Source organism: Fusarium verticillioides, chromosome 5 (assembly GCF_000149555.1).
Source record: "Fusarium verticillioides 7600 chromosome 5, whole genome shotgun sequence".
Classification (NCBI taxonomy): domain Eukaryota; kingdom Fungi; phylum Ascomycota; class Sordariomycetes; order Hypocreales; family Nectriaceae; genus Fusarium; species Fusarium verticillioides.
Window position 1 is genome coordinate 1,102,792 of NC_031679.1, and position 16,025 is coordinate 1,118,816.

The following is a 16,025-nucleotide window of genomic DNA, read 5'->3' on the forward strand; positions in this document are numbered from 1 at the left end:
AAATACTGTAGAATAGAAATCAGCATGTAGACATTGGAGGACCTTATTCTCATCATATAGAGTAACATCACCACTAGGGCCGGCACATATCATATAACAGATAAAGAAATATCGTATTCATCTTGTTTCTCGTTTGGAAAAACAGACATGGAAATCGAAGACGAGGGAATCGCTGCTCAACCCTCTCACTCCATGTACAAGCATGCCTCATCAGCTTCTTGAAGCTGATTCCTCCTTCTCCTATCCTCCTAGCACCAGGCATTAAATTCTTGAAATCACCAAGCCTTATTCTTGTTTCCTTGTCCTAAAGTATCTCTCTCATTTTGAACTTAAAGCGACGTCTCTGAACCTCCAAGAAGACACTATCCGACTCTCATCATACGCGAGTATGCTTCCTTATCTCCTGGAGGCATCCAGTCCTCCCTGGAGATCCTGCTCGAGTCCCGTGGTTCCATGGCCCTGATACTCCTGTGGTCGGGGGTCCTCCGCTGTCCATTGGCTGTTGCTCTGAGGCAGAGGAACGGGCACACCCTGCTGGTTCTGGAGACCGGCAGGGCCACCTTGGCCAGGAACAGTGCGGACAGTCTGTCGGAATCGCATCACCTCGTCCAGGATCATGCCTCTCATCTGGCCAACATCCTCAACGACCTCGAAGTCGAAGTTGAATGTGGTAGGGCAGTCGGGCTCGTCTGAGGCATCATGCCAGATATGGAGGTAAGGGTGCTCGAGAGCTTGTTCTACACTGATACGAGATGAGGGGTCGAAGGCGAGCATCTTGTCGAGAAGGTCGAGAGCATCAGGGTTAGCCTGAGGGAACAGGCTAGGGAATGGCTTCTTGGGCATGAAAGGGAGGTTGCGGACGTATTCCTGAGCACGGGGTGAGCCAATGCGAGAGAGGGTCTCTTCGTTGGGAGTTCCAAGAATGTGAAGAATCTGGTTGAGCTGGTCGACGTAGTCACGGCCCTTGAAGAAAGGTCGGCCACCCAGCAACTCAGCTAGAATACAACCAACAGACCAAACATCAACTATATCGGGTCAGTAAGACAATCCACTAACACTCTGGTTTTCGGGTCACACATACTCGCTTTGGTGTAGCTCTGGAAGCTCAACATGATTTCGGGCGCACGGTACCATCGGGTAGCAACATACTCGGTCATGTATCCGGCATTCTCCTCGGGATCGACTGAGAAACCTCGGGCAAGACCGAAATCACAAATCTTGAGCTCACAGTCGGCATTGACGAGCAAGTTTCCGGGCTTGAGATCTCGGTGGAGCACATTGGCGGAGTGAATGTACTTGAGACCGCAAAGGATCTGGTAGATAAAGGATTGGAAATGGGCATCGGTAAGAGGCTGGCCAGATCGGATGATGGCAGCCAAATCACACTCCATCAGCTCTACGGTGTGTCAGCTTATGGTCATTGTCTCTTCTCGACTCGTTACTGACCCTCGTACAGATACGTCTCGTTGAAGTTATCGGGTCGAGGAATGTCCATGTCGTACAAACATGTGATCTATTCGTGAGTATATTAGCATACGCGTCCCTGCTTTGACCCTGGCACTCGTTGCGCCTCGGCAGAACTCACGTTGCGGTGGCCTCGGAAGTGCTGAAGCAGCTTTATCTCGCGCAGAGCGCGCTTGGCGAGAATCTTCTTGCTGAAGACATTGGTGACCTTCTTGATGGCGACGCCCTCGTTGGTTTGGTTGTTAACGGCGGCACTGAGAGGCGGGGTTATCGTCAGCAAATGCAGAGACGGCGGGGTAGAGGACGGGTTTGGAGTCGCAGCACAAGCAGTAACAGAATGCGCACTCACCAGACGATACCGTAGGCTCCCTGTCCAAGCTCCTTGGTGACCGTGTAGCGCTCGTCGACGATAAAGTCCTGGTTAAAGACCTTGAAGACCTTCCGTCCTTGAAGGTCCGACATGGTGGCTGTTCTGTCTGATATGATCTCTTGGATGCGGGGCAGATTGAAGATAGAAGCTTCGAATGCGACAAGGTTTTGGTCAAAGGGTTGCGACCGTTTGCGTCGGTTGGGAAGTGAACTTTATAGGGAAAAACAAGGTATATAAAGACGAAGGAAGATTTTAGAAAAGCTGTGTAAGAATAAGACAAAGAAACAGTCAGCGACCCGACGTCTTTGCGATATATGTATGTACCTTCAGTTGCTGGTTGGTTGGTTGGTTGGGTCCCGCGGGTTGAACGAGTGGAATGGGAAATAGCTCCCTCAGCTGCTGAGCCCGTCCCTGGACTGCTACTGGACGAAGCATTGCGTTGCTGTTTTAGCAGGGGCTTTCAGGGCTGCTAGAACCGATCCACAGTGACCCGAAGCCGCTAAGGTATGAAAAAAAGGGACCCCGCAGCGAAGTCACCGCCTGGTGATGTGGCTGATTTGCTCGGCTTGCGGCCCCCACACGTACTGGGCCAATGGGAGGACGAATCAAGCTCTTCACTTCATAGCCGCGCGACAACGACCCTTGCTCTCAAGTCGCAGTGATGCATGCAACGGCTCGGCCTCATCTATTGCAAAAAGGGGAACTTGTCGTGTTGAACTCTCAGAGGACACAGACTCAAATTTGATGATTTAAAAACACGCGTTCCTTTACGAAGTCCAAAGGTTATCTCCTCTCACAACAGACAGCCCAACAAAGGTATGTATCTCGGCATTCACCTCCCGCTTCGTTAGGTCGTGTATCCAGCCGCACGCCGTCCTGTGCCACCAAGGGGCTGAGTCTCCTAAAGGCCATCACTGATGGTCAGCAATCTCATCCAATCTCACCCGGCATCTGAGAGATCCGCCTCACGTAAAGCCTCCACTGAGAATTAGGGTCCAATGCCGTCAAGTTCCCAGGTGTACAATATGACCTCGTGTTGTTATCATAGTCTCTGGGTCCGGCATCACCGATGCAACATGACAGAGATGAGAGACACTCGGAGTGAAGTCAGACAAATTGAATGACGCTGTTCTCCAGCCCGAGATCAAGGCCGCCCACTAGGCCGCAGCATCGTCAGCCCTGGGAGTATAGGGCTGAAGCTTGCCAAGTGGGACTGTCACTGCATCATGGCCTACAGTACATACGTTATTGTTTTGTATGTTCCTTGGCAATTCTCCTGGCATCTGTTGATCATTTTGAAGGCTTTAGAAATGTTCAGCAAGCTTGTGATTACAGTATCTCGTGACAAGTGGTCCATCAGAGAAAAGTTCGCCGAGTTTCCTTCTTTTTCTTTCTTCGAGACTAACTTCCATGGGTGTTTATCTGAAACCGACCTCAAGGGTTCTGAGACACAACCTGTAGGATCGACATAGAATAACCTACCCTCCAACTTAATCGAACCGTCTTGCTGGGAATCTTTCAGCCAATAGTCATCAAATTTGTTTTAAGTGTCAATAATTATTCTAATCTACCTAGTTAGTCCCCTCTAATATGCAATAACCTGCCTCGTTTCCCTTCATTGATCATCTGTATGTACAAATATCGGGTATTAAATCCATCATCACCCCCCAACTCCATCAATATCATCCATCCATTTACTCTTCTCCGAAAGTCTCCTTGAGAAAGTTCTTGGAGAACCGTGTGCACTGCTCATACGCCTTTGCGAAACCGTCGTCTCCCCCATAGTAAGGGTCGTTGACGATCTCGGGTCGCTTTGTTCCGCTGAATTCGCCGAACAGCATAACCTTGGCTTTGGAGTCTGGGGCGTTCTTCTGTAGTCTGTGAAGATCAGAGAGGTTCGATCTGTCCATAGCGAAAATGTAGTCAAAGGTGTTGAAGTCGCTCGGGTGGAACTGGATATCGTGTCAGCAAGATTGCGCTGCGGGTGAGATGGGGAAACATACGCGCCGCGCGAGATGGTCGTAATCATTTATACCATTGGCCTCGAGGGTAGCCATGGTTCTGTCATCCGGGGGTTCTCCGCTGTGATAAGCAGCTACAGCGAGAATAATCAGTTGAATTCTGGTTAATTTGATCCTGTTTTCATACCTGTACCGCAAGAGTCGATGCGCCCAATCTTATCCTTGAGATTCGGCTGCTTGGCAAGGTTCTGGAAGATGCCCTCAGCCATGGGTGAGCGGCAAATATTGCCGAGACAGACAAAGAGGACGTTTACTTGGTCTGGCATGATTTGATTTGATTTGATTTGACTTGGTTTCGACGATGATACAGTGATGTGAAACAGAGTAGGTCGATCGCCAGAAAGAGAGAGAAAAGTACCAATAAGCTTATTTATCGAGAAAGGAGGGAAATTTGAAAGAACCGAAATTCTGATGATCGCAATGGGATTGAGTGACGTGACGGGCCGATGCGCACAGTAATCTAATCTACCAGGTCTACCCCACCATCTCAGAATTCCAGGCTTCGGAGTGGAGAGATGGAGGGGCACGGGCACAGTATTAAAAGCCATGGCCATCAAAAGCTGAACTAATGAAGAGGATAGATTATAATCATCAATATTTTCCGGTGATATAGACAGGCTCCCTATAGCACAACCAAACTTCACCTCTCAATCACCAACTGCCACCGTGTCTCAGTATCGCTTGGCATTGTATCAGGTCATTAATTCACTCTGAACAATCCGAAAAATAAACAAGTTTCAGCTAAACCGAACACTGTATGGCCTTTACTAAGCGGCACGTGCTCTCGTGCTCAGCTGGCGTCCTATACCCCCTGTCAAGATGGCTTCTCCAACGCGTTCCGATTGTCGAAAACGTGCAAGCATCGTCACTTAGTCCAAGCCATCGGCCTAAAGTCTTCCCATCTTCACGGTTGACAGTTGGCAATCCGACAGAAAGATGTGAATAAGCCTAAATTCTTTGAGTGAAGAGGCAGCAAGATGGTCTATAAAAAGGGCCTCGATACCTCAATGGCCTCAGGTTGAACTCTCCTCATCATCCTTCACTCTCAACAACTATAAACTCTTGCCAAATAGATCATCAAATCGTCCAATATGTCTGAATGGAAGCCTCCGGCCTTTGGTACTCCCGTCTGGATGAGCATCCCTGCCACAGACGTCAGCCGTGGTATGTCCTAGCCAACTGCTAGTCTATCTTGCACTTACACCTCTATAGCTGCAGAGTTCTACAAGACTGTATTCAACTTTAACTTCAAGGACTCCGACCACAAGAAACCTGATGTGTTCAGGAAATTCGACTTCAACCCCAGCCTGGGCTTGACAGGTGGTATTGTACAGGCTCCTGACTGCACTGGAAACATCCACCCCGGAAAAGGAGGTCTCATGGTTTACTGGTTTGTCGAAAACGTTGACAACATCGGCCCCATCATTGAAAAGGCTGGAGGTAAAATGTTGACCGAGAAGGAAAAAGAGGGCGAGCATGGCCTGTATAGGTTCTTTGAGGATACCGAGGGATCTGTTGGTGCTGTGTACCAAATGGCTTGAATTTATACTTAGGATGACTAACCTGTGCTCCTGAATTGACTACACTCCTTTTTCTTATTACTTTGATATCCCCCTTGTATGACAGGCATTCAACGACAATCGCCGAAGAGATAGAGTGGTCTGATGGAGGTTTCCGGAACGGTTGCAAGGGATCGAAATCAAGGCACTTGTGTATCAAAACAAGTTCAATAACAGTGCGTACACCAGTGCTGGGAGGAAATGAGAAACGAAGACTGAGATACTTGGTGCTCGGTGGAATTGAACGTAGCAACGGGATGGTCATAGAAGAAGGGCTCATTGCTGCGAGATGAAGTTACTGTGTGAATGAACTGCACAGCTGTTAGTATGCGTAGAATATAGAATGATGGTCTCCGCTGCTTATCGTAGAAATAAGACTCGCTAGTCTTCCGCAAAGAGGCATCATAAAAAGTCAGCATGATAAGGGCGACTTCGAAGTTTCTGCCATCTGACTTTTGCCATCGTTTCGACCGATAGCAAGACTGCTCAGAGTAATCTCCCTCTCTCTCAGGCCGCATTAATATCCATACAGATCAGTATTGCTCCTACAAGACTAGATTGTATTGAATCCTTCATGGAAGAAAACCATAACTCTTTGAAGTGTGCTTGTCTTACAGGTTTCGGAAGAGCCCGATACCACTCAAAAGACAACCATACAGTACAATATGAACGAGGTAGCTGGTGCTTGAAGTACGGCTGCATCACTTGGACATAGTCTATAATATCATGTAACAGGTTCGCGTGTATATACATTTGCTATAAGTAGGTCCATGTGCTCTGGATTAGAACGTATACGCCTCAAGCTTGTTAGTTCAGATCAGCTGTCAGGCAAGCCCAAACCTCATATCCGCGCGGTCAATCACTAGATGAATAAACTTGTTTAAATTTTTGTTTCCATTCATTTTTCATACACAATACAAGAGAGGGGATGCCACATATAGTCGAGGCGTCGTGTCGTCGCACGTTATTCTGTCCCCTCATCCGCTCCGCTGGTTGATTCCAGCATCAATCTCCAGATTTTCCACATATTCTCCTACCCAAAAAAAGACACATACGCCAGGCTCGGGTGAAATGCAATAATAATACACAGAGCGTACACAGCCCATCAGGAACCTTTCCCTCCCGAGGTTGTGCTGCTCCAAGGCCGTTGTCGTTCATTGTTGCAGTTGGTCGTATCGTTATGCGTTTAAGCGAGCTGTCGCTGACGTTCTCGCCGTATCGTCTCGAGGACTCCCATTACGCCATTGTTGCGCAATCGTTCGAGGACGAGTTTCATGCCATCTCGGCTTTTCCCCATTTGATCCTGCGTCTTGGTGGAGGCAATGCTCTCGATGCTGCGCTGAATACCCTTCGTGCCCCAGCCACCAATGATACCATTCTTAAACCAGCCGTCCTCTTGAGCTTGTCCCAGCTTGCCCCTGATTTTATCACCGAGTCTTGACCTAAACTGAACCATAGTCGTCACAGCAGTCTCGTTAGGATTCTGGTTGGAGCCCTCAGCAGGGACGTTGAACTCCTGCTTCTCAATGACAGAAAGCACGCCGGTGAAATTGAGGTTCCGACTCTCCGTCTTCATCCAACCCTCCTTGATATCGACAACACTCGTCTCGAGGATGTATGATGCCTTGTCTCCAGAGCCACCACCAGTGACACTAGCAGGAAGTAGCTTGTAAACGGCACCAGGCATTCGACTTTTCTTCAAATGGATGCGAGTTGTGTGAAGTCGACGGGTTTTTGGGTCGACATAGCTCTCAATGGTGTCGGTGCTGAGAACATGGGCGGCGAAGGGGTTTAGCTGAGGCGAGGAGTATCGGAGGAAGTAGGCAAGAGTGACAGTCGGGAATGGGTGATTATAGTTATGGTTTGTCGTGTGAGTGAGAACCATTGTTGCGGATTCGAGCAAATAATGCTCGTCAAGAAAAAGAATCGAAGAGTAGCGACGTAGAAGCGACGTAGAAGAAGAGGTCCAATTGATCAAGTGGCAACTGATCTGGCCTATCAATTGTGCAAAGAAGCCCTGAAACAAATGGCAGAGCTGATTGAAACCCCAATTCCTATCCCAATGAGCCGTAAGCTCGATGATGCTCTTGGATCAAGTTGATCACTAAGAGGTTGGTTGCGGAAAATTGAGCCGGCGCCTCGGCTTAAGCAACAGCACTTTCTTATCTCCGGGGGGCACAGAGCCGGATATGGGAAATCGATAAGCAAGAGAGCAGAGCAGTAAGACGGACTCAGAAGCGGAGCTCGCAGCTATGTCGGGCCGCGAGAGACTTTACAACAAGGGAAGAATAATACAATAAAAAAAGAGCTGATGATGGAGTGATCAAGTTTAGATCTGGAGACCCTCGCGACCTCGACAAGCAAAGCAGAGCAGAGCAGAGCAAGCAGCACGAGACTTTGGCAGCAGCAACAGTACTCGACTGGTCTGGGCTTCTTTCTCCGCTGTAGAAGAAGAAAAAGAGGAGGAACTTAAGAAGAAAGTGGAGGCAAAAGCACGAGCAATCGGCTGATTGATGTCGTTTTAGCCAATTAAGAGCTCCTTGATCACGAAACTCACAAGTTTCCGATTGGGCCGTAGTGAGGGGTTGGTTGATCTGGGGAGAGGATGTGGCGATTAAACACGTGATGCTGGATCATAGCGTCATCAGACTGCAACACCAAAGCTGGGTGAGATGACGACAGCTTATAGAACTCACGATGCGACAGTATAGAGGTATGACGAATCAATGTCACTTGGTCTGCACAATGACATACCATACATGGAAGTCAATATCTCATTGTTAGATCTGCTTTTCATTTGAGATCGGCTACACACATTTTATAAATCATCGTTTTTCCATGAATTAATGAGTATCATCGCTAAACGCGCTAACATATCCGTCCTAAAGGTTTTCTTGCCTGTGTCTAATAAAGGGCATTATATCAAACTCCAATTCTATCCATATGTCCCAACCATATTAAAAGTATCCCAAACGCCTCGCAAATGCATCCCGCATAAATCCATTATGATCCATTGCAATGGGATGTTCCCCTTACATGAGGAACTCGCTTCCAGCAAAGTGCTTCAAAACAACCCAACCATCAGCGAAACTCTCCTTATCCATGCGCACGACAATAGCCGCGTGGCTATGTCGATGCTTCTGAATGTGAACAGGAAACTTGCGCCAGCCAGCTTCATCCAAGTTCTCAATCATCTCAAACTGATCAGGGGTCAGCGCAAGCGTAGGCTGTCCAGGAGTCGACATTCTGCGCTCTTTCTTCAGCAGCTTGCGATCCTCGGCATCATAGGCCAGATCATCTTCTGAATCTGACGCTGCCAAGTATTGCTGGTTCTGTGAGCTGTTGAGGACCTCGTAGGCTTGTTCGACTTCTTCTCGAATCTCCTTAATCCGTAGGGGCATGCGGTACTGCTCGATCTTCAATCCAGCCTCTCCGGACTCGTGCGCCTTGATTCGATTGGCGCTTCGAACTGTTTGGACAGCAGAGTTGGCGAGGAAAACAACAACTCCGATCGGAATTATAACACCGACTGTCACCATAAATGGTATGCTCTTGACCCACTTCTTGAGAGCTTCGTAGTCCGTCAATAGGGTATCTTGTTGAAGTTTTGGTCGAAGCGCAATAGGATGGTCAGGGTCAAGAATCACACCCTCGTATCCCTTAAGGTAGTTGAGGTTGACTTTTTCAAGGTCTGTATAAGGATCATGTTTGGTAATGGCGGATGTGTAGTGTACCACACTTCGATCGTTGACAATATTTGTGTATAGGGTGCGGCGCTTAAACTTCTTGAGACCGGACATAAAGATAGAATCTGGATCGGCGAGCACCGCGAGAAGAGGTCGGTTGGTGTCGCGGAATTTGTCGATGGTGAAAAGTTGGCGACCGGACATTGATAGGGTTCGGGCGCCGAGGACGTTCCAAACGGTGTTGTGCCATCCTTTAAGTGGCGTTCTCACTCCGAGATGGGGGGATGCAAATGTGGTAAAGTTCTGACAGGATTGTTAGTTATCCAATCTCTTCCTCCTACTGTTTCCCTGGGTGCGACTTACCATGCATTCAAGATCATCGAGAATCCCCTTCGCATAAAGCAAGCCAACCGCATATCGCGAGACTAGACCACCGAGGGAATATCCTGCAATACTCAACTTGGTGATCTTGCCTCCTTGCTCTTCAATGTTGCGCAACTTGTCCTCGATCTCTGCGCACACGCGCTCGCCACCAAGCTCGATGCCATCGTATGTGAAGTTGCCGCAGTTCTTCTCGGCAGGCAGGATATATAATTCGTCTTCGGAATATTCGTCGCGCAAAGCCTTAGCAACATTGCGCATATGACTTGGGTTCCCCCAAAGCTGTTTCTATGGTCAGCGCTGCATGACGTATAAGGATTGATCGTCAGGGGATGATGCTTACGCCGTGAACTAAAACACAAAGGTGAGTAGCCTTTGCGCTTCCGCCAGTAACATCTTCAAGAGCAACAGGTTTAGACATGGTGAAGGATGTATGATGAAATTAAAATGACCAAAAAAGAACAGAGACTGAGGCAGAAACGTTGCCAGTCTTTTTAAGAATAAATTAGTTGAGGTTTCTCAGGAGATGTAGCCCCCAACGGAGTTTCGGATTGCGTAAAGTCGGGTTGTCTGAAGTCCGCCCAACTGCAGGAATACGGAGTTAAGCCGTTAAAGTCCCCACCAGAATATCGATGACCACTATCGACGTCGACCAAACACGCGACAGCATATGCCGTTTTAGGAATACAATCTGGTTGCTGACAACGGTGTTTAACGAATATTAATGCCGTGGGGCTGAGTTGAAGACGTGGTCACCCAGACCATAACAGCAGAGGCGTCGTTCAGTCTTTATAGTTGCGGACTTATCGCAGTCTAATTACACAATATCTCGGATAGATGTGAATTCCGACTGCTGCCAATAGATGGCTCTGGTTTGGATCGCATGGACTAACTGGTCTATGGATCTTACTTCATCTGTTTAATCGATCATCAAATGCGGCGCTTTCCCACACCATCGCGGGTTGCTTCTAGATTTGGGCCAGCTGAATTCCTATCATGACGCCTACAAAGGGGTGCGAACCCGAGTGCGAGCTGTCTTTTACCTTAGGTGTACGTACTATGTAAGTGCACTGAAAACATGGAAGTTTATCGCGATAAGAGAGCCAGATCTGTTTCAGTATGTGGTTAGAACCACCTAGTACACACAGTCAGCTGTATTCCTATAATTCTAGGTGTGGTTATTACAAAGAACCAAAAGTCCATCCCTTGTTCCAGTTGGTATGAAGCGTCATGGCTTACGAGCCTCTAAAATCATGGCGGAGTTCAGCACTTAGAGTGCGCAAGGTACATCTAAAAGTGGACCTCGCCTTGAGAGCAACCGCTTGAGAGCTGAAAGCTTAGGTAGGCTACCTGTATCTCTCTTTCAAGCTGAGCCTCATCACTACATACATCAAAGGCTTCATACAGTTAATGCAATCTCAATTGAATCAACGACGATAATTTAGTTCTTTTCTCTTCTGGCCCCTTCGACCTTTCAAGAAGCTCACGTGCATTCATATCAGCACGGTCTTCCCTTCAACCTCTCCACCACAACTCACCTCACTGCAGTGGATAACCTCCTATAATTTCGTCTCACCAAGCACAACCACCCTAAACCTGGCTCCAATCTCTAACCACGATTCATCCATTCACGCTCAACCATCTCGCTAGTATCGTTAGAAGCTCGCATGATCACGAATTCCGGCACAAAGCTCATATTGAGAAGCCCTCAACGTCACTTTGAGGTGTCGTCACCATGAGTTTATTTAAACACATCCCCTGTCCCAAGGGCGATGATTGCGCAGCGAGCCTCTGTCCATTCAACCATCCAAAGGAGAAATATGAACCGCCGTCACAAGGACTCTCATCAGATGACACAAGCAATGAGACCACCGTAGCAAACCAAGATGTACCACGCAAGCGCGTGAGGACAGATCCCTTTCATCCGCCTCCTTCACCTAAAACTCCCCAGGATGGGGCACCCAGCTCTTCTGGAACATCTCGTGGGGTTCCAACGGATGATATCCCAAAGCCTGTAGCCAAGAAGCTTGAAACAGCAGCTCGAACAGTCTCTCCTCCACCGCTGAAACGGAAAATGGACACTCAAGATCACACTTCAAAAGCTTCTTCAAAGATTGCCAAAACAAGTCATTCTGCTACTGAATCGCATTCATCTTCTGCCCGAAAACTTGTACCAGCAAAGCCCAAGAAGGCCGAGACACTGAATCCGAGACTCCTTAAACGATTGCCTGCTGCTCACGACATCCGTCTCAGACTAGTCAAAATGCTTCACCAGGAACTTACCCGTCTCAACAAAGAACTCAAAGCTAAAATCAAGAAAGACGAGACGAGACTTCTACTATCAGATCAAGATCTTATCGTCAGAACTCTAGACGAAGAGGAATACGTTGCCGTCCACAAGACCGCTGTGTATTCTAACGTCATGAAAAACAAAGTCATGCAACACAAACGAATGAAGGTTGATCAGTGGAAGACCGAGAGAGAGGACGAAATAAAGAAGAAGGAACTCGAAGCAGCTGGAAAAGATCCCAACGAGAAGCCCACGGAAATCAAGACCGGCCTGACCCCTGCTCAGGAGGTTGAGCTTACGAAACGCATTTTGACTCCCATCGATAAGCTAACAAATCATGGTTACGTTGCTAGTATACCTTCAGAAGCTGATATTGAAAAGGGGAGACAAGGTGTAGCAACAGCCGCAGGATGGGAGAAATGTGACCGTTGCCAACAACGCTTCCAGGTCTTTCCTGGAAGACGTGAAGAAGACGGCGCACTCACTTCTGGTGGAACATGTACGTTCCACTGGGGAAAGACCTTCATCGCCCCCAAGGCTCCGGGCGACAACAATAGGCAGCCCAAACGATATCAGTGTTGTGGACAAGAAGTCGGCGACTCTGTTGGCTGCTTCACTCGTGATCACCACGTATTCAAGACCTCAGATCCCAAGAGACTTGCCTCGGTGCTTAACTTTGCAGAAACTCCCGAGAATCCTATCGTGCCTACGGACAGAGCAGTGGCTTTTGATTGCGAGATGGGTTATACAGTTTATGGCATGGAACTTATCCGTCTAACTGCAACATCATGGCCGACAGGCGAGGAACTGCTAGATGTCCTGGTTCGACCATTGGGAGAAATACTCGATCTCAATTCGCGATACTCTGGTGTCTGGCCAGACGACCTCGCTCAAGCTGAATCATGGACCGCGGGCAAGTCGATGAAGCCAACTAAGAGTGGCGACGACGATGTGAGCGAAGACGGCGAGCTGAAGCATAAGAAGAAGCAGCTGAAGATCGTCTCATCTCCAGAAGTTGCCAGAGACCTACTATTTCAACTGATCTCCCCCACTACGCCCCTGATCGGACATGGTCTTGAGAACGATCTCAACTCAGTCCGTATTGTGCACCCAACACTAATTGACACCGTACTGCTCTTCCCCCACAAGGCTGGTTTGCCATATCGGTATAGTCTGAAGATGCTCATGGATGTTCATCTCAACCGTAAGATTCAACAGGAAACGGGCCCGAAGATGGTAGGCCATGATTCTGCTGAAGATGCAAGGGCAGCAGGAGACCTAGTTCGTCTCAAGATCAGGAATGAATGGATGGATATGCAGAGAGAGGGTTGGAAATTGGTGGATGGTAATTTCGTGGCTCCTGGGAAAGCTTCAGGACTGACGGAGGCGTTCATTGAGGCATAGTTCTTGAGCCTGGGAACCATATTCAAGACAGGTGAATACACATGTGAAAATTCATGGTACTGGAGAGCATTGGCATCATAGATATTGAGGTGTTCTGGATTTGGTCACTGCTCAGCTTAGTTATTGCTGTTTTGGAACGGGAGAAGCCGTGAAGCCACCGGCGATTATACATTGCGAGATAGGGTTGACATTCCCGTCTGGTCTCGTTCTAGAAATACATAGTTGGCGCTCATGAATAACTGCTTTCATCGCCAACGATAAGCGGGGATTTCCCTGTCATTTCCTCAATATCCTTCACATTATACAAAGTCCGTTACTTTAAGCCCTGCCCACTGACAACAGGTACTGGCCACCCTGCTTTCCGCTTCCACCAGGTAGGTAGGCGACGTTGGGGTTTGAAGAAAGAGTAGCAGCAATCTCGCGACTGGCCTCGATCTTTCGAATCTGAATGAGGCCGTCACCAGCCTTCTGGATGGCCTTGCTGATAGCCTCAGCGGACTCGGACTCACCCTCGGCGCGGATGACGTTGGCTTGGCGCTCCTGCTCAGCACGCTCGACGATGAATCGTGCTCGCTCAGCATCTTGCTGGGCGATCTGCTTCTGCTCGACAGCCTTTGTGAACTCACGTCCGAAGGTCATGTGGGTGATGGAAACATCCTCAAGAGCGATGTTGAACTCGGCAGCACGGAGAGTAAGGTCGTTTCGAATTCGCTCAGAGACAGCCTCTCGCTGGGTGATCAGCTCTGCGGCATCGAACTGGGCGACGATAGCCTTCAAGACTTCGTTACCAATAGAGGGGAGGACTCGCTCATCGTAATCGGCACCGAGGTTCTATAAGAATCAGTCATATGACCTGAATCAGGGGTTCTTGTTCATCTTACCTGGTAAATCTTGGGGAGAGCCTTGACATTTGGTCGGTGCAGCACTCTCAGTGTCAAGCTAACCATCTGCAAATCCTTGCTGCCTGTCGTTGTTGCGATATTCCTGGGCTTAGTGCGGACGTCGAAGATGATGCTCTTCTGCAGCCAGGGAACAAGGAAATGGGTTCCTTCATTGACGACGGTCTCCTTGACACCAGACAATCTGTCGAAGATGACAGCCCGAGTTCCTCCCTTGACGTCGTATATGGACTGACTGCCTAGGAAGACGACAGCTGAAGCGGGGACCGCCATGCGGTACATGAAGTTGAGGGCTCTCGCAGCGGCCGCCATTTTGATGTGATGTGCTTAAAGTCTTATTCGGTGTATCGTTGCAAGACGTCGGTCAAGAATGGTGGTCGCTAGAACCCAAATATCGATGGGAACTGAGGCGTAACTGAGGCTGTTCGGAGTCAACGGACAGCGATGATGATTTGAAGCTCTTGGTCCACCTCTAGACAAATTCCCAGTGCGATTCGCTGGTTGGCTGCTGGATTCCTTCGGGTGGGTTGTTGCTCGGAGCTAGGCTCCTTCGGGAAAGCTCGGCTGATGGGGAAAGCCTGCGTCTGCGCTTTCCTTTCCAACCCGAGAAATCCTCAAGTGGCCCTTTTCTGCCTTTCGCCTCCAAACCGACGACTCCAAAAACCACATACGAGAGATCTCGACTTTTCGTGCCAAATCCGCCAAAATGAGACCGACTCAGATGCTCCGAAGCGGCGCGGCCGACCCCAAGAACGGACAGTACGTGGATTGCGATTGAACGAGGGCAATTGGTGGTTCTGTTGCGTGCGGCTTTTCCAATGGTTAATGATCGAACGAACAACACCGGGCCTTCGAAATCTACCAATCGAGATGTAATTAAATGCTGACGGATTTTTCAATAGCTACATTGGTAACTGGGGCCACTTTGGTAAGTGATTGCTCCCAAGATGTGCGAACGAGGAAACTGGATCGATGAACGCGACGGACCAACGGATAATGACGATGCACGAGGTGGAAGCAATTGGGTCAGCATAACACCAAAACTCGATGCATACGCATAACCGGTCTCGAAGTTCATTGATGGGATATTATCCGGGGCTCATCAACGTCATCGACGAAACTGGAGACTAACTCGATAATCAGGTGGTGAGAAGCAGCGTGGTATCATCACTTACGGTCTGTCCGCCAACCGACAGAACCCTTGGGCCGGTGCCTTCAACGATGCCATCTTCAACACTTTCCGCCGAACCAAGAGCCAAATCTTCTACTGGCTTCCTCCCATGATTGCCGGTTACTACATCATGAACTGGGCCGTCGAGCGGTACGTTCATGCACGGCGCTCAACCACGACAGAATACTAATTATATTTACAGAAGCGAGTATCTTAACTCCAAGGCTGGCCGTGCCGAGTTCGGTGATGAGGAGGAGTAAATTGGTTAAATTATTGGAGCAAAACCATGGCGGATGTGTTGGAGTAGGTCCTCTGGACTCATTGTACAACATCAATACCTAGATGAGGAGGTGCAATAGATGGCAGTCACACTATTTCCTTGTTATTTGGCCTTTCGACATCTATAAATTACAGTCGAATTGAAGTCTCTAGCCCAGTTACCCCATCAATGTCGTATCTCTTGATGATTCGAATCAATATCGGATCTACTGGTAATAGTCATTGCCGAGAGCATGATTGGACTGTTCGATTATAAGGTCACGTGAATACAGAAGCGTTGTACGGAACCGGCGGCACATAACGCCGAAACTCTGCGCGATAGCTCTTCTTCCGCTCGCTGGAGAAAAAAAAAGTTGGAAAATTTCGAGGTCAGTGGAGTGCTAAAAGAAAACACTGTAACTTTGCGACCACCAACATTGCCGAGGAACCTTCAATTCGCACACACAATCTCCGTGCGACTTCCAAGAATACACAAGTAATAACTTCGACGAAGCTTCCTCG

At 48.6% G+C, this 16,025-nt stretch overlaps 8 protein-coding genes across 8 annotated transcripts; 3 read left to right on the forward strand and 5 right to left on the reverse strand.

Annotated features, from left to right (window-relative positions):
* Positions 1-5: 5 nt before the first annotated feature.
* FVEG_03043 (CMGC/MAPK/ERK1 protein kinase) lies at positions 6-2,198 on the reverse strand. The gene is made up of 5 exons (XM_018890611.1): positions 1,814-2,198; positions 1,586-1,718; positions 1,447-1,513; positions 1,082-1,396; positions 6-1,025 (listed from the first exon to the last, which is right to left on the reverse strand). The coding sequence occupies exons 1-5, from the start codon at positions 1,924-1,926 to the stop codon at positions 397-399; spliced, it is 1,257 nt and encodes a 418-aa protein (XP_018746955.1). The 5' UTR covers positions 1,927-2,198; the 3' UTR covers positions 6-396.
* Positions 2,199-3,340: 1,142 nt separating this feature from the next.
* On the reverse strand, positions 3,341-4,327 carry FVEG_03042 (hypothetical protein). Its single transcript, XM_018890610.1, has 3 exons — positions 3,983-4,327; positions 3,838-3,929; positions 3,341-3,786 (listed from the first exon to the last, which is right to left on the reverse strand). Exons 1-3 carry the CDS (start codon positions 4,119-4,121, stop codon positions 3,529-3,531), a joined length of 489 nt encoding a protein of 162 aa, XP_018746954.1. The 5' UTR covers positions 4,122-4,327; the 3' UTR covers positions 3,341-3,528.
* A 317-nt stretch (positions 4,328-4,644) lies between these two features.
* FVEG_03041 (hypothetical protein) lies at positions 4,645-5,444 on the forward strand. The gene is made up of 2 exons (XM_018890609.1): positions 4,645-5,019; positions 5,068-5,444. Exons 1-2 carry the CDS (start codon positions 4,947-4,949, stop codon positions 5,394-5,396), a joined length of 402 nt encoding a protein of 133 aa, XP_018746953.1. The 5' UTR covers positions 4,645-4,946; the 3' UTR covers positions 5,397-5,444.
* Positions 5,445-6,096: 652 nt separating this feature from the next.
* FVEG_03040 (hypothetical protein) lies at positions 6,097-7,913 on the reverse strand. The gene has a single exon (XM_018890608.1). It carries the CDS (start codon positions 7,297-7,299, stop codon positions 6,601-6,603), a length of 699 nt encoding a protein of 232 aa, XP_018746952.1. The 5' UTR covers positions 7,300-7,913; the 3' UTR covers positions 6,097-6,600.
* Positions 7,914-8,174: 261 nt separating this feature from the next.
* Positions 8,175-10,245, reverse strand: FVEG_03039 (hypothetical protein). The gene is made up of 3 exons (XM_018890607.1): positions 9,825-10,245; positions 9,464-9,763; positions 8,175-9,403 (listed from the first exon to the last, which is right to left on the reverse strand). The coding sequence occupies exons 1-3, from the start codon at positions 9,900-9,902 to the stop codon at positions 8,447-8,449; spliced, it is 1,335 nt and encodes a 444-aa protein (XP_018746951.1). The 5' UTR covers positions 9,903-10,245; the 3' UTR covers positions 8,175-8,446.
* Positions 10,246-11,213: 968 nt separating this feature from the next.
* On the forward strand, positions 11,214-13,175 carry FVEG_03038 (hypothetical protein; the record flags this gene model as incomplete). The annotated part of the gene is made up of 1 exon (XM_018890606.1): positions 11,214-13,175. Exon 1 carries the CDS (start codon positions 11,217-11,219, stop codon positions 13,173-13,175), a length of 1,959 nt encoding a protein of 652 aa, XP_018746950.1. The 5' UTR covers positions 11,214-11,216.
* On the reverse strand, positions 13,143-14,823 carry FVEG_03037 (prohibitin-1). Its single transcript, XM_018890605.1, has 2 exons — positions 14,057-14,823; positions 13,143-14,006 (listed from the first exon to the last, which is right to left on the reverse strand). Exons 1-2 carry the CDS (start codon positions 14,384-14,386, stop codon positions 13,494-13,496), a joined length of 843 nt encoding a protein of 280 aa, XP_018746949.1. The 5' UTR covers positions 14,387-14,823; the 3' UTR covers positions 13,143-13,493.
* FVEG_03036 (cytochrome b-c1 complex subunit 8) lies at positions 14,664-15,642 on the forward strand. The gene is made up of 4 exons (XM_018890604.1): positions 14,664-14,833; positions 14,977-15,002; positions 15,218-15,395; positions 15,448-15,642. The coding sequence occupies exons 1-4, from the start codon at positions 14,781-14,783 to the stop codon at positions 15,503-15,505; spliced, it is 315 nt and encodes a 104-aa protein (XP_018746948.1). The 5' UTR covers positions 14,664-14,780; the 3' UTR covers positions 15,506-15,642.
* The last annotated feature ends 383 nt before the right edge of the window (positions 15,643-16,025 follow it).

Coding starts and splice junctions, on each gene's coding strand:
- FVEG_03043 (XM_018890611.1), bottom strand. CDS start 1,926: ATGTCGGACCTTCAAGGACGGAAGGTCTTCAAGGTCTTTAACCAGGAC. Junction 1,719..1,813: donor GGAGCCTACGGTATCGTCTG/GTGAGTGCGCAT, acceptor CCCGCCTCTCAG/TGCCGCCGTTAACAACCAAA. Junction 1,026..1,081: donor CCAGAGCTACACCAAAGCGA/GTATGTGTGACC, acceptor GACCCGATATAG/TTGATGTTTGGTCTGTTGGT.
- FVEG_03042 (XM_018890610.1), bottom strand. CDS start 4,121: ATGCCAGACCAAGTAAACGTCCTCTTTGTCTGTCTCGGCAATATTTGC. Junction 3,930..3,982: donor CATCGACTCTTGCGGTACAG/GTATGAAAACAG, acceptor TTCTCGCTGTAG/CTGCTTATCACAGCGGAGAA. Junction 3,787..3,837: donor ACGACCATCTCGCGCGGCGC/GTATGTTTCCCC, acceptor CACGATATCCAG/TTCCACCCGAGCGACTTCAA.
- FVEG_03041 (XM_018890609.1), top strand. CDS start 4,947: ATGTCTGAATGGAAGCCTCCGGCCTTTGGTACTCCCGTCTGGATGAGC. Junction 5,020..5,067: donor TGCCACAGACGTCAGCCGTG/GTATGTCCTAGC, acceptor ACACCTCTATAG/CTGCAGAGTTCTACAAGACT.
- FVEG_03040 (XM_018890608.1), bottom strand. CDS start 7,299: ATGGTTCTCACTCACACGACAAACCATAACTATAATCACCCATTCCCG.
- FVEG_03039 (XM_018890607.1), bottom strand. CDS start 9,902: ATGTCTAAACCTGTTGCTCTTGAAGATGTTACTGGCGGAAGCGCAAAG. Junction 9,764..9,824: donor TTTGTGTTTTAGTTCACGGC/GTAAGCATCATC, acceptor CCATAGAAACAG/CTTTGGGGGAACCCAAGTCA. Junction 9,404..9,463: donor TCGATGATCTTGAATGCATG/GTAAGTCGCACC, acceptor CAATCCTGTCAG/AACTTTACCACATTTGCATC.
- FVEG_03037 (XM_018890605.1), bottom strand. CDS start 14,386: ATGGCGGCCGCTGCGAGAGCCCTCAACTTCATGTACCGCATGGCGGTC. Junction 14,007..14,056: donor CTCTCCCCAAGATTTACCAG/GTAAGATGAACA, acceptor TGATTCTTATAG/AACCTCGGTGCCGATTACGA.
- FVEG_03036 (XM_018890604.1), top strand. CDS start 14,781: ATGAGACCGACTCAGATGCTCCGAAGCGGCGCGGCCGACCCCAAGAAC. Junction 14,834..14,976: donor GCCGACCCCAAGAACGGACA/GTACGTGGATTG, acceptor ATTTTTCAATAG/CTACATTGGTAACTGGGGCC. Junction 15,003..15,217: donor TGGTAACTGGGGCCACTTTG/GTAAGTGATTGC, acceptor CTCGATAATCAG/GTGGTGAGAAGCAGCGTGGT.